Source organism: Tachypleus tridentatus, chromosome 12 (genome assembly GCF_004210375.1).
Source record: "Tachypleus tridentatus isolate NWPU-2018 chromosome 12, ASM421037v1, whole genome shotgun sequence".
Lineage (NCBI taxonomy): Eukaryota > Metazoa > Arthropoda > Merostomata > Xiphosura > Limulidae > Tachypleus > Tachypleus tridentatus.
In genome coordinates, this window is record NC_134836.1 from 3,319,775 (window position 1) to 3,335,464 (window position 15,690).

Below are 15,690 nucleotides of genomic sequence, written 5' to 3' on the forward strand. Positions count from 1 at the left end.
AAGTCGTAGAGGAAAATCAGATGAAAGTCCTTCTTTTCCTGCCTTGGGGGTTGCAAAATTTATTCAGAGTAGAGTTTAAACAGCAGACGATTAAGATACATTGTAAGTGACAAATGTTGGATTAAACCTACGAAACAACGATAAGTTATACAATATTCAGCTTCTGAATGTCATTGTGAGAATTCAGACATTTATTTCTGGACAACGTAATAGAGGAAAAACATATAAAATAGAACATGCATTTATGTATATTACTAATTTTGTACATACAGACGAAAGACAGAGAAGTAGATTTTGATGTGGAGATTGCAATGAAAGTTTGTCGACAAGCAGGCTACTACACTCATGCCCTCTACTTGGCCCAGAAACATGAACAGCATGACTGGTATCTGAAAATTCAACTGGAAGACCACAAAGACTACAATAAAGCACTAGATTACATTGCAAAAGTAGACTTTTATCAAGTAAGAAAAACTTGTGTATTATCAGAATGCTTTCTTCTCACAATTAAATTTATTGTATTTTATTTCAAAGTAAATGCTATCAACTTTTTAAATACCAGCCTTCAAATTGAGGTACTGAACAGTATTTATTTCATCTTTCAACTTACTTTTTTATCATTCACATATATATTTCTTGTGGAAGTACGTAATGTACTAGTATTAATATTAATATACTGCCTTTTAGGCTGAAGAAAATATGAAGAGATATGGAAAAATTTTAATGAGTCAAGTACCTGAACCTACAACAGAACTACTAAAAAAATTGTGCACTGATTATAAGCCTAGCAATGGTAAGATTCACATACTTATATATTCATTATTGATAATAATACTAATGAATAAAATATGTTAGTCTTTATTGTTTTTGTTTGTTTCACCAGAATATTTATTGTTTTTTATTTAGTGTGTTGAAGACCATGTAGTGTAATCAACATCCTGAGTTGAGTATGTTATTTAAAAACAATTTCCAATATGTAAATCAGCAGATCATGTGACAACCACAGCAATAATAAAGTTACAGTAGAATGGAATGTATCATAACTACATTTGAACAATGTTTGGCATTATGTAGAAGTGTGAAGCCACTAAAAATTGATCGTTTTTGGGAAATAATAGTCCTTTCTGACACAAAATATATATAGACTCAAACCATAAAGGTGTGTTTGGAATTTTAGAATTTCCAAAATGTGGATATTCCTGGTACTTAATGACACTAAAGCACAGAAATATGTGTGAACTTATAACACCATTACAATACAGAAACAGACATGCAACAAGTCATACCCGTACTATAGCAAGAAAAATATGACATCTTTTAATGGGTAAGAATATATGAATATAAATGTTAGTGGTAAAAACCAGCCATGTGCCTCTGGCATTGTATACACATAACGGAATTCAGAATAATTTCTGCCTGGAAAAGTGATACAGATCATGTTAACAATCTGTTTCTATAACATATCTGTCTATGCATCATATACCTTGTGTAGTTAGAGAGTGAAACTGGTATTCATGCTAATAAACACCAACATACCAGTCTAATTTCCAAATATGGAAAGGCTTCATGGAGGAAGGTGTGCTTTAGATGTGACAGTATTACGATGGAGCATTTTGCAATATCAGTTATGCTTATGCTGCATGACTATTGCCAATGTGTGTGTTTATCAGTTAAAGCATGACCAGAATGGTAACATGGATTGAAATTACTTATGGCCCAAAAATGGTTTTAATACAATATACTCAACCCTTGTACTTCAGTTGCAGTGGAATTTTCATTGCATGAAACATTTATTAAAATACTTTGTTTTAAAATTAGTAATTAAAAATACTGAAAACTAAACTAATTTTTAACCTTAAACTTAAAAATTGCATTCCAAGTAGACTGTGAAATCTTGAGAAGTGCTGTAAATGTTCTATTTAGATTAATTTTGTGTAGTAGCAAAGGTGGCCAAAAACCTGCAATAAAACTTTTTAATGCTCCTGAAAATCTGATGTAATTTCAATGGATACAAACTATTTGCTTTTTATAGATACATAATGAATCCGTATTTCCAGTTTACTCAACAAAAGTATTCATATTTATATATTCAGGTTATAAAAGTGTGTTTTGGGGACTTAGAATTTCCAAGATGGAGATATTCTCAGTACTTAAGGCATTGGAAAATATAGGACTATGTATTAAGAAAAATGCCCATATTTATAGAATTGCAATTTTTTTTAGACAAAGAAATATATTTCTGCTGGATTTTACAGACAAACATGTATATTTCTTTGTTTCCCTTAGTTTTCATAGATAAACGTATGTACTATTATGTTCTTCAAGTTTCTCACCATATCCATTGAGTACTTGATTTAGGAACAGCATGCCAAAATGGTTTAAACGTAATTTTTAATAGTTTCTGTATTGTGTACTGCATACTTAGAAGCAAAACAAAATAGTCCTCAGAAGAAAGTTTATATTGTTAAAGACTATAAATGTACAAATATCTTCCCCCCCCTTTTTTTTCCCCCTTTGCTGAAGGGACTTTCTGTAACTCAAGTAAATTTTAGTTTTTTGATTCTTTCAGTAATTTTTGTCACTACTGCTTCCTTTATAAGTATTAGGAATTAATTTGGTCCTTATTTTCTTGTATAAGTTCATTCTATGGTTGCTGATATTAATGACAACTGTCAAAAAATGTGGTTTCTAATACCATTTATAACTTTCAATGTATTTTGTGATTTCTTATATTAATATATGATATTAAATCATAGCAAGACACATACCTGAAATGAAAATAAAAGTCAACTTGATCATAATTATATCTAACTAAATATACATTTCTTGTGTTGTTACTTCTGAAGATCAGAATGCATTATTTGACTAATTAAGTACCCTTGCTGTTAATGAAATTTTTGGTCATAATCCCTAATAATATAGCACCAGATTAACAGTGCAGAATAGTCTTTTCAAATGAAATGTAATAAACAATAAAATAAAATTAATGTCCATTAATATATGAACTAGTATGATTAATGTTGTTGATGAAAGCAGCAAAAAATAAACAACATAGTTTACCTTATTCGGAGAACACACAAATGATCATTGTTGTTTTGAACCTTAATTGTTGCAACTTGTTTGTTTGTAATAATGCACAAAGTTACAGAATAGGCTATCTGTGTTCTGCCCACTACAGGTACTTGTTGTGGTTGCCAGTAGTAATGATGAATGATTAATTCTAAATAGCATCTTTCTTTCAATTTTCTAGTGTTTATTTCTATTCTATTTTATACTTCTATATGTTCACCCTTTCTTGTATTATCTGAATTATTTGGATGTGTTTATATTTTTTTGGTACTAACAATATAAAATTTTGTTCTGTTTGGAACAGTAAAAATATTTTAGTTTCAACCAAAGTAAGTTGTTGAAAGGTATTAAAATACTGTGATGTTTTAAGTAATTGTTTTAAAATGTTTGTATCTAATGTATGTGTGTACTTTAGTACTAGTCTTCTTCAACCGCTTATTACTGATTGGTAACAAGCATGTGATAGTTTATTATTTAAAGAGATGCATTATTTGCATGAAAAATGTGAAAAATTCAGTGTCTGACATTTTATTCTTTCAGCTTTCCTGGTTGATCAGAATTCTCTATATGGTGAGAGAATTTCTTGTATTTTAAAAAAGTCTGCTACAGTTGTACAGCCAATAGATACAGTATAGATATTTATGTACAAACAGTTTGTGTGTAAATTTATTACATGGAGTTATATTGCACTATGTCTATTAACATTAGTTTTTCATGGTCTGAAACAGTATGTTGTTCAATATTTCTTTCTATTTAAGTAACCTATACAATGTCTTTTAAAATGGATGTTTTTCTTTTTGTTGTAATTATTGTTTTCCTACTTTTGGTTGTACAGTGTCTATTGCTAATTAGAAGAGGCTAACATTCCAGGATGAGTTGCATATATTAAAGTGATTAACTATCTTTTAACTATTTTGGAAAACTTTGAGTTTGTAACAGTAAACTATGTCATTTTCTACTTTTTTCAGACAGTGAAATAGTCTGAAAACTAAAATAATTAGCTTAAACTATTTTAATTCACCAGGTGATGTGTTGTTTTAAAAAGATTTGTAAAATAATATTTTCATTTAGGCTCTGGAGTAGTAGATAATGAAGTAAATAAGTCCTCACCTGAAGAATTTATTCATATCTTTGTCAACAATTCCAAGAAACTGATGGAATTCCTAGAACATATGGTGAAGGTAGTTCAAGAATGTTTTCATTACTTTTATCAATAAACTACAGAGGAATATTAAGATGTTATTTTTATTAATGACCAAGTGATGAATACTGGATAATGTTGTTTTTAACAAAATATCAATTTTAAAATATCTGAGTTACAAATTGTTGAAATAGGGTGAGAATTATTATTTTTTACTTAAATTTGGAAATCTAACATGCAAGTGTGTACTTGCCACCTGAGTGCTGTTCACTGGTCATAATATAGTCAAGTATTAGTAAATTAGCATAATATGCCTGCAAATATAGAATGATGAAGTTTGCCAAAACATAAATTTTCTTTACACAAATTAAATGTACCACTATTGTTAAAAACAACATTATCCAGTATTCAGATTTTAAAAGGATGGAAATGAGAGGCTCAGCTAATAAAATCAGTGAAATAGAAAGTAAACCACCACATACAGAAAACCATAGATATTAACTGTATTTTCAAGAGCTGAAAGATTCTTGGCAAAAATAAACCTATACTTTGGAATGTGCAGAAAAATTCTAAAACACTGTTGAGTTTTTTTAATAGATGAGACTCCTTAGAATTGCATAGAAATGTAGGCTTAAACATTTTCCAGTTTTCTTTGTAAAATCTTGAAACATTAATAAGAACAACTACTAATGAAGCTCAGCTTTGAAAGTAGTTAGAGATGAAATTTAATGAGCATTAGATAGAGCAGATCATAAATTACATTGCAACTTAAAATGAATATATTGGTATGAGAAGTAATTTAGGATTTCCTGGGAAAGTTTTAAGACTTAGCTCTTAAAAGAAAAAAAATTAAATTAATTTAAATATTAGAACATTTAAGAATAAACCATTTTTTAGTGTCTTTATCTGTTGTTTGCTTTCTTTAAAATGTTTTTGTGTTAAACTGTATTTGTTTGAAAGCTATAACATTTTTTTTCTATGTCTAGAAACTGGTTAAACTTGATTAAATTTAGTAAATATAGTAAGTGATTGCAGAATAGTTCAGTAACGTAAATCCCTATCAGACACTAAAATAATTTATTGAAAAGAAAATGGATAGAGTGATCTCAACTAAGAATATTGTCATCAATGCCTCTTTGAAACACGTTTCTAATTACTGATAAATCTGAAAATTTATATGATGTTTTATATGATTTTTAACTGGAAGTGGTTACTTCTGCTGTTAATGAAGTAAAGTATAAAAAACATAAATGAATATTAAGTTGATATTGACTGGATTTTCAAAATGGAATTTTTTATCATCAATAATAAAAAAAGAATTTTTAATATGGAAGTTTTTTTTTAATTCTTTTTTTGTTTTAACATTACACAACAACCTCCTTCCTAGTGGCTTAATGGTAACTCTGATGGCTTATAATTCTAAATACAGTTGATGGCCATGGTGGGCACAATGTGGACAGTTGATTTTGTAGATTTGTGCTTAACAACAAACAAACGTTACAACAAAATTTTGAAAGTCTCATGGTATGAAAATTAGTAAAAAATTAGTTGAATTGTATGAATTTTTTAAAACTGTAACTTGATAATATTTGGTTCTGTAAGTTTGCACTACGTTTCATGCAATTTGGTTAAATATTTCCAATGTGAGAAGAAAAAATCAAGGGAACTCAGTTCCCATTATGGAAAGCGTTAAACTGAATATTAATAATACATTAGGAACTTTGCTAATTTACAATTAAATGATTTAGTTTACTAATCATGTATTTTGTCGATAATCATGAAATGTTAGTAGACTGCAAAAGAATTTATTGTTCAAAGTTTCCTTAGTTGTTGCATAAATTGTCATTTTTGACTGTGTTTAACTTTGAATTTTTCATAATCCTATAGTTTCTAGTTTTAAAACCATGTTTTGATTTTATAATGAGGATAAATAACATAATCAGTTATATTTTGTTTTAAAAAGATACATTTATAAGTTGTTTAATAGATTTAGTAATATTGATTATTTAAATGTAATTATCAAAGAAGTCTGTAGCTCTACAAGAAGATATGCTTTCATAATTAATTTTTTTCATAACTTTTTACTGATTTGTTTTTAGGTTGAACCTCGAAGTTCCTCTGCTTTAGTGTACAATACTCTGTTAGAGCTTTACCTTCACAATTACAATCATGAGACTGATGAAAGTGTAAGTTATAGAACAACTTGAGCAAAATTCTTAATTGTTAATTTTGATATTTGTCAAATATTTTGAAGATTACATTTTTGTTTCTTAACAAGATATTAGTGAGTACTTTTAGCAGTTAGCATTATTGATCATGTTAAAGTTAACTTGTTCTGAGGTAAGTTCTTACAGTGTTAGTCTGTAAATTATTTCCAACTATTTTAATGTACTATCACGGATTTCAACCATTGTTGCTGTTAGAGAAACTTTAAATGTTTGCAGTGTTTTCATGATTTATACAGATTACAGCTTGACTAATAGTGTAGCTTTTGTTTAAAATGAAGTATTGCCCTTGATTAATATTATACTTCAATTAACACTAAACTGGTGTACTTTCTAATAAGGTGTATCTCGTAACTTACAACATAAAATAATTTTGGGCTTTTTTTTTTCCTTTGGTAGTCAAGAAAGGTACATGGTGTTTCATTACACAAACTAATTAACAATGTTTTTACATGCATATACAATTCTGTAAAAGATGAGATTCACAACAGGTAAGCCACATAAAACAACCTTCAAAGAGTAGTGATTTAGCAATAGTGTAAACTATTTTAAACTAATGCTTCAGATGAATAACTAAGATAAAAAAGCAACAAAATGTCAGGGTCAACAAGACTGGTGAAATACATCACTCTTAAATAGTGAACCTGCATTTAAGAATATCCAAAGGAATGATAATATTCATAAGGAAGCTTCATTTCAGTTGAATTAACAAGAGCAATAAAACATTGTAAAACTCTAAAACTGAATAGTCATATAAAGTGTAGCAGCACTCCCATCAACTTCAAACAAACTGGCATGAGGTAGCAGCACTCCCATAACCTTCAAACAAACCATCATGAGGTAATGGTGCTCCATTCACCTTCAAATATGCCATCATAAGGTAACAATACCCTAGTAATTTAAGTAAGCTATCATAAAGTAATGGGTATTGTTTTATGATTTTAATATAAGTGCTAAAACATACCATTCACTGACAAGTTAACTCTTCTTTGACATCAGCTCTGCCTATCTAAGCATTGGTCTTACGTGTTCCAGTCTTTTATACCTCACTTAAATGCCCTTGTCAGTATCTAATTTGCAAATTTCTCCACCCTCATGAATGAGCCTTATATCTTGGTTCTGTATATAAGTACCTCACATAGATAGTGTAATCACTTCTCAAAGTGTTGGTCACAGTTTTCTCTGACGAAGTTCTACGAGTCGTCTCATTATGGTTTGTGATTTTTAAGCCACTATGTGGAATCTGATATAATTATAATTTCCTTGATTTTCCCCATCTCCTTAGAGGTGGAATCCTAAATGCCTCCTTTGCATATTTGGTCTTTACAGGTAAGGTATCTTCTGAGTTGCATCTTATCAGATTATTCAACACATTTATCTTTTGTTGCCCATTTCATTTAGCCAGTGGAGTTAAGTTCAATGGGCAGTATTCAGACTTCCCACAATGCTTTTCTGTCATGTTCTTAACATGATTGGGAAACTTTCTTCTGGCAGTTTTCTCCTATTCCATGGCCATTCTTAAACACGTCTGCTGGATTATAAAGTAGAAGGGGGTACTTTTTTCACAGTTTTGTCTCTTGATTTTCCAAGGTCTCTTACATCCTGCTTTGACAGGATCCCACTTTGTAGTAAGTGGTGCCTGCACAGATGTGATTCTCTCAGTCCAAATGGATTATACCTAGTTGCAACAGGCTCTGTAGAATTGATGTGTTTTATAAAAACCATCTAGGCACTTACCAGGTGGCATTATTATATTATCATAGACTGTCACTCATGGATTATCATGAGTAAAGCTACAGGGAAGTCTGTTTGTCTCTGCCAATTATTTGATTGCATAAATTATAATTGATTTGCTTTTAAAAATTTAGGAAATTTGGTTCATCTATTACACTGTTCCTCAGAGCTCCCCAGTGTGCTTTATCCCCTAGATTATACTAGTAGAGCTAGGGAATCCTCACCACACATAGTTTTCAGTCACTGGGGTGGTGGAGAGAGTCTTTTCTCTGCTCTTGGAGAAGAGAGTGAAGTTAGGGTCCTCTTTCTCTGCCCCTGTATGTGTGTCCCATATGTTAATGGAAGTAGCACCAGCCTCTACTGGAGCCTACATGTAATTCTGGTTCAGATTTGATACTATGTTATCCAGTTGGGTGTGCATGGCCATTTTCTCTGATCAATTTTAGTTTTACATATTGTTCATGAAAGGAGGTTCACTATCTTCGTACAATTCTGAACATGGAGTGATCCCATCTTAGGTTCTTGGTTAAGCACAGGTTCCACATCTTCTCCATAATTCCATGGGAAAGGAGAATACTCCTTGTCCACCTGGTTGAATGAATGTTCATAATTCCAGACTGAATAAGTTCTTTTACTTTGGTTGAGTATGGCATACACAATCCTATCATTCTGAGCCTGGGGTGTTATCTTTTGGACTTCTTCAAGTGGAGGTGAAAGTTTGTCCATTTCAGTTTTGCTTACTTTTTCTTCATGACTGTGGTTGTGCAAAATGCATCACTCTATTACTACAGGTTGGTATCCAAGAAAAAATATATATATGATATGCGGTCCAGTAGCCCTGGCCACTGACGTGGGATATAGGGACCAAGGCCCCTTAATTCCAACCCCAAGTTGTGGAACCTCATCTACCAGGTAGGGGCTATCTTATATGAGGATTACTCATATACTATTCCATTCTTGACACAGGAACTAGGTTCTAGGTGAAGAGCATACCTGCTTGGATGTAGTGTGGTTCCCAACTTGTGTACCACTTTTATTTTGGTACACATACTGCTTCTGTATAGATGGTTTCTGTATGAATCATGCTTTCACCAGCCCCTCCACCTTCTCAATCTGGGATTTGAGCCATGTTGTCAGCAGATGGTAAGCATGTTTTGAAAGTTAACATTTGCCTAAACTGAAGATGTATTTCCAATAATACTTGCCTTGCTGACACTCTCCCATCTTACCTACCCACTGAGGGTTTGTGTAAGTCTTTAAAATGCGATTACATTATTATATTAAAGTGAGGTGCTTATATACAGTACCAGGATAGAGGGTGCATTGATTTGGGTGAAGAAATTTGCAAATTAAATATTGCCAAGGGCATTTAAGTGGGGTACAAAAGACTGGAGCATGCAAGACCAATCCTTAGATAGACAAAGCTGATGTCAAAGGATGGTTATCTTGTCAGCAGAGATAAGTGTTATTGGAAGTGCATTTTCAGTTTAGAAAAATTAAACTTTTGAATGATGTATCAATAAAAGCAGTAAAAATATGTTCCATTACAATGCTTGGTTTGAACAGGACAATAACAAAGTATAGATTAAGTAGATCGTATCTGAATGAAGATTAGCTTTATGTCATTGTTTATCTTTCTAACAATTTTTAAAGTTTAGGTATTTTCTTGTTACAGAGATAAAATTTTGTGTTCATATCCCTGAACTTTTATGTATTATGTTTTATTTAGAGTTTATAGATTTTTTAACTGAAGTTCAAGATTTATTGTTGTAAAGGTGTAAATGAAAGCAAAATCCTTAATTTTGTAATTGTTTTATGAATTTTTTAGATATAAATAGCGAATGCATCATAATAATATATGGTTTGATGTGAAATGACGAGAATGAACTGTGTTTTCATAACATAAAGTTTGTGTATGTGGAGTAGCAAAAGTTTTGTTTCTTATTTCTCTGAAGAGCTTACAGTTGAGTTACTTATGGTATAAACTAATGTTATGAAGTTTTAAAAGGTCAAATTAATTAATTTTTTAATGTTTCAAATAGAATAAAAAAGAATGTGAACAGAAGATAATGGATATGCTTAGTAATCCAGAGGTAAGTGTAGGTAAAATGTGTTTATTAATAATGACCGAAGAAAACTGTGTATAAGTGCAACCTATAAGAGTATGTTAAATAAACGTTCTTTGTTGTAATAAAGTAGTTGCAAAAATAATTTTATTTACCTTCCTATATCTTAAATCAAATAGCACTTCATTTCATGTATTCATAGCAGTTGCATAATCTATTTTAAGTAGTATGAATAATATAATCCATTTTAATTGTTCAATCTGATAAAGAAATGTTTGTTTAACTACCTGTGATAAATGTACGTTTCTAGGTCAGACGTTATGAATGGCAAGGGATTCATTTCAAAACTGACTTAAAATATAAAAAATATATTTAACTTGTTGTGCTAAATAAGTATTTTGTGTCTTTTAGGCAAGATACCATGTTGATCAGGCTCTGGTCTTGTGTCAGATGAACAGTTTTAAACCTGGAATTTTACATCTGTATGAAAAGGAAAAGCTGTAAGTATGGAATGCACTAAGACAGTTTGAATGTTCAGTGATATTTGGAAAAGTATATGCTATTTTTTCATTTCTCAGATTGATATTTAAGTATAGATAATTTTTTTCTATTTTGTATATCTTTAAAACCTTGCTTTAACTCTTGCTGTGGACTCAGTAAGATATAAATAAGTTTTACACATTTACACACATTAAGTATTTGCACTATAACTTTTGATAAAGCATGTGTATCTTCACAAACTTTGGTAGGCTTTTAGTAAAAATTACAAATATTTTTACACAAAATATCAGATGTTTTAATGAAAAATTTTACAAAAGATTTATTTGTGAAAATAGTCTGAGTACAAAGTGATTTCATGTTATGATAAAAAGAACTATTCTTCATCCTAAAAATCTCAAATATTATTTGTGTAATATCTGCAACGTTCTAAATACATTTCAAACTTTTTTCTTTCATCAGGACTTTATAGATTGTTATTTTCTATACTCTATTAACGTGTGGGGTCTGTCAATAAATCAACCTCTTAATCATCATAAAATAAATTCGGGAAATAAAAATTTGTTTTTTTCATACTAGAATGACTACATATTATAAAATGAAAATACAAATGTTTAGTCCAAAAAGCTTAAGTTTCAAAAAGCTATATGTTTACATATACAATTATTATTTTTTATTATATTGACCTTACAGTCATGCTTAGGTAACATTATGTAACTTGCATTAACATGGTGCATGTGCATTCGGGTCACATATCCAGTAATATAAAACTGACTTTTAGTCTGTCTTGTCTTAGCTGTATTTTAATGGACTATTGTTTTATAATATATAGTCACATTTCAATTATTGTACATTATATATAGATTATTACTCTTTAGAAATAAATTAGTAAACTTGTTTTCCTGAAAATATAGAACAGTAAATCGAGAAGTAACGCAAACAATTACCTCTTTTCACTACACCTTTGTACTTGGTTGTTGCTGCACACAACCTACCTCCTTGAAACCTTGGATTAAAAGAATGTGGTAAGCTTTTCACAGATTAAAATTGCTGAGAAAACCACTCTGGGGACATTCTAAGCTGTTGTGAATTGGTTATTCACATGTCATGTTCTGCAATAAGAGTATCTAAGTATTCAGGTGTGTTCTTTTAATATTTACTTTTAAAATAAGAAATTAACTCATATTAAAATTTGATTCCAAATTTACTGACATGAATTCATGAAATAGTAGTTCAGTAAAAGTTTGAAAGCAAGTTAAATGTGATGACATGGCCTTTGATCCATGACTTCTCATGAAAAGATTAAATGAATTTCACAGTAAGGGTATTTAATATAAAATAGAGACCATGAACGATATTTAGAGACATGTATAGGGTGTGTTGACATTGGCTTGATATTTTTTTTGTTTTTCCAAAAGCATTGTAACATTGAGACCAAATTTTATTTTAATGACACTTAAATAAGATGGTTTAAGTGGTACATGTACTGTGTTAGTTTATGAAATTTTACTTTAAAACTAGTTATTAAGGTTTTGTTAATTTGTACCTAAACATAAGAAAATTTAAACATTAATTGATCACATTCATATAAAAAATTTAGTAATTCTGTAAAATGTTTTCATAAGTGTAATCTGTTTGTTTTTAAAAAGTGAACTGTGTTGTTTCTGTAAAATTATATGGAAAGGAATTTTCTAACATTAACCCTATCTGCCTTGACATCATATACTACACATGTCATGAGGTTTTAGAGGCTACATTCAAAAGTTTATTAAATTACTTTTGGTTTATGGTGTACCATTTAGCATAGCAAAATATGTAGCTAATAGTCAATATTTTTATAGTATACAAGTTTAAATTCTTAATTTTATAATGCAACATCAGAAAATATCCTGAATTTTCCATAGTGTAAAAAAGTAATATGTTTTCTCTAGGCATCTTATTTTATCTATTTTATTCACTTTCACTCTAATAAGTATGAAATTTTACATAAATTACTTACTATAAAATCATCGTTCCTCAGACAAACCACAGTTTTTTATAGCTTTCAATTTTCTTTGGTTTCAGAGCTATCAAATAGAAAATCATTCTTGATTGCGAGAAACCCACTTGAAATAAAAATGCATCTCAGAATGGCTTATATGGGTATTAACACTTTTATTGATAAGCAGAGAACAATGTTTTGACCTTCCTAGATCATCTTCAGGTTTAACAAAAAAAAACGAAAAGATAAAGGCTAGCTAGGATGAATTTGAATTGGCTTTTGTTGCATAGTTAGAAAGCTAAAAAAAATTGTGATAGTTAGAGGAAATTGTCTGATTTTTGCATGTTCTTTGGTGTGTTATTTAATTAAATAAAAATTATTTTGGGCATTACTACTAAAAAATAGGGTTAAGTGTCATCAACAGTTGATGGCAAAAAAATAAAAGATGTAGGAGAGTAATTTATTTCTTGTTTTTCATATATATTATTTATTATTATAAAAGTAATTAAAATATAAAAATAGGGAATTTTTCTCATTAGTTAAAATTAGATTGTGTAAAATAAATAATAATAAAAATGTTTGATGAAGCACACACCCCAATGGCTAGTGGGTAACGTAATTCAATAGCATAACATGAGTTACAAATTCTCCAACTGACTTATAACTTATAATGTTATGAATATTAGTTAGGCATGGTTCAAATGGAAATAAAACAATAAAATTTAATTATAAATAGTTTTATTCTGTTAAGAGCTTAAATTACTTAGGGTAAATTATTGTAGTTTTATGTTACAATTTGAAATCATTCTAGAAAGGAAAAGAGGGTAAGTTAGCTTTATTTACATTTTTTTAATGGTTTCAGTGTTGGTAAGATTGACCAACCTTATGTTTTAGAGATTACACAAATTACAATTGAGAATTTTGAAATGAAGAAACATGTTTTTAATCTTAACATAAAAATCACTGTGTGTGTGAACTTTTCAAAACATATTGTCAAAATGATCAAAATATATTCATGGAAAAATCTGTTTTTAGTTTGAAACTACTTCACTAAAAATATTATTTTTTTGTATGTGAAAGGCTTATAATGTTTACTGAAAAACTCCCAAATATATTAAAAGTTAGTATATCAAATCTATAAGGACTTTAAACAAGTACAAAGAATTTATGTGGTCAGTCAAGTTGGCTGAGCACATATTGAAGGAGTTAAAATATAAAATTTATCCACAAGTATGTCTTGGTTGTGCAATAGTAAATTTTCTGTTCATATAGTTTTAGAAATAGCAATAATGACCTAAAAGCAATGATTTCTTCCATTTATAATAATTTTAAAAAATGCTCAGGCTGCAAAAAGAATTATACAGAAAGCTGGTAAGGTTCATAACTGTTGCTGTTTTTTCACAAGGAATATTAACAAAAGATGATCAGGTTCCCAGGCTAATTCTATAAAAAATCATTACAAAAATGTGTTCCTTAGCTATTTTTGAAAGAATTTGTGAAGTTGGTTAGTTTTGCATTATGTTTCTGTGAGGAATTATTCAAGAATGTAGTTAGGTTTGTTTATTGTTTCTGTAAGTAATTATTCAAGAATATGGTCAGGTGTGCATGTTGTTTCTGTAAGAAAGTACTCAGGAATATGGTGAGACTTGTACAATGTTTCTGTAAGAAATTATTCAAGAATTTGGTTTGTACATGTTGTTTCTGTAAAGAATTATTCAAAAATGTTCTGAAACTTGTATAATCTTTCTGTAGGAATTTGTTCAAGAATGTGGTCAGTTTTACATGATATTTTGAAAATGAATTAGTCAAAAACATGGTTAGATATACATAGTGTTTTTATAAGGAATTAGCTATGAATGTGACCAGGCTTGTATTATGTTTTAATGAGGAATTATGTAGGATTATGGTAAGGTTTTCATGTTGTTACTGTAAGGAATTATTCAGAAATGTGACTGTGTTTGCAAGTTGATCTTTATAAGAAATTATTCAGGAATGTGACCAGGTTTACATTTTTTCTATAAGGAATTCTTAGCACATGTGCTGGTTTTGCACAGAATTATATAAAAACTGGCCAGTTTCTAAATTGTTTATGTTGATACTAAGGTTCTAAATTTTTTTATGTAAACAATATTTCCAGAAGATATTTAGATTCTCGGGATTGTTTCTATAAAAAAAAAAAAATGACTAGAAGATAATAACATTCCTAGATTGTTTCTGTAAGGATTATTCCTAGAAAATGTTTATTTCTTAGATGAAATTTTTACTTTTTGCCCATCTCAGTCATGATGAGTTGATCATAGTTTGGAATGCAGTGACATAGTTGATTGTTCAGCTTAGGCCATAGGTTACAAATTAGGAATGCTTTCTTTTTCTCAGTGTCCATTTATCTTTTGTTGAGTCTATTATTCTGAAGTGTTTACTATTTGTTTTTTTCACTACAGTCTTTACTTAGGTTGTTGTAAATTCACCAGTTATTAAAAAGGTTGTTTTATGCATGCTCCTTGATTCAGATAGTTGAGGTTCGAGATGTTGATCCCATATAAACTTTCCTGCAGTAAGGACACAATTATTTATATACTTCCAGCAGTTTGTTTTTGAGGGAGGTATTTTGTCTTTAAAGGGGAAGAAAGTAGGTATCAGTTTGTTCAGTTTGAAGATTACTCTTAGGATAAATTTGGGATAAGTTAATTGCAGAACACATTTGATTTTACTTTTTCAGTTTGATGCCATCAAAAACAGTGAAAGATAACACCAAAGTGAAAGGAAATTTAGGAAAGTGAAGTCAGGAAACTTTTGGTTGTAAACCTTATTGATATTTTTAAAGATACTTTTGTTGAGGAGTACTAGAAGGAAGGCATTTTAAAACAAATATTTTTTCTAATAGTGATAGGTTCATCATGAAAGTACCAGTAAGAATTGATAAGTTTATATGCTCTATAAACTAAAATACTGGTTAAATTAGTTTTGTAACAGTCA

General features: G+C 29.7%; 1 protein-coding gene across 1 annotated transcript in view; it reads left to right on the plus strand.

The window, feature by feature from the left end:
• Positions 1-15,690, plus strand: part of Vps11 (vacuolar protein sorting 11) — a 74,284-nt gene that overhangs the window by 39,202 nt on the left and 19,392 nt on the right. Inside the window, 7 exon segments of the mRNA XM_076473149.1 lie at positions 273-464; positions 688-793; positions 3,610-3,639; positions 4,141-4,250; positions 6,310-6,396; positions 10,212-10,262; positions 10,647-10,735. Of these exon segments, the coding sequence (XP_076329264.1) occupies positions 273-464; positions 688-793; positions 3,610-3,639; positions 4,141-4,250; positions 6,310-6,396; positions 10,212-10,262; positions 10,647-10,735 (665 nt within the window).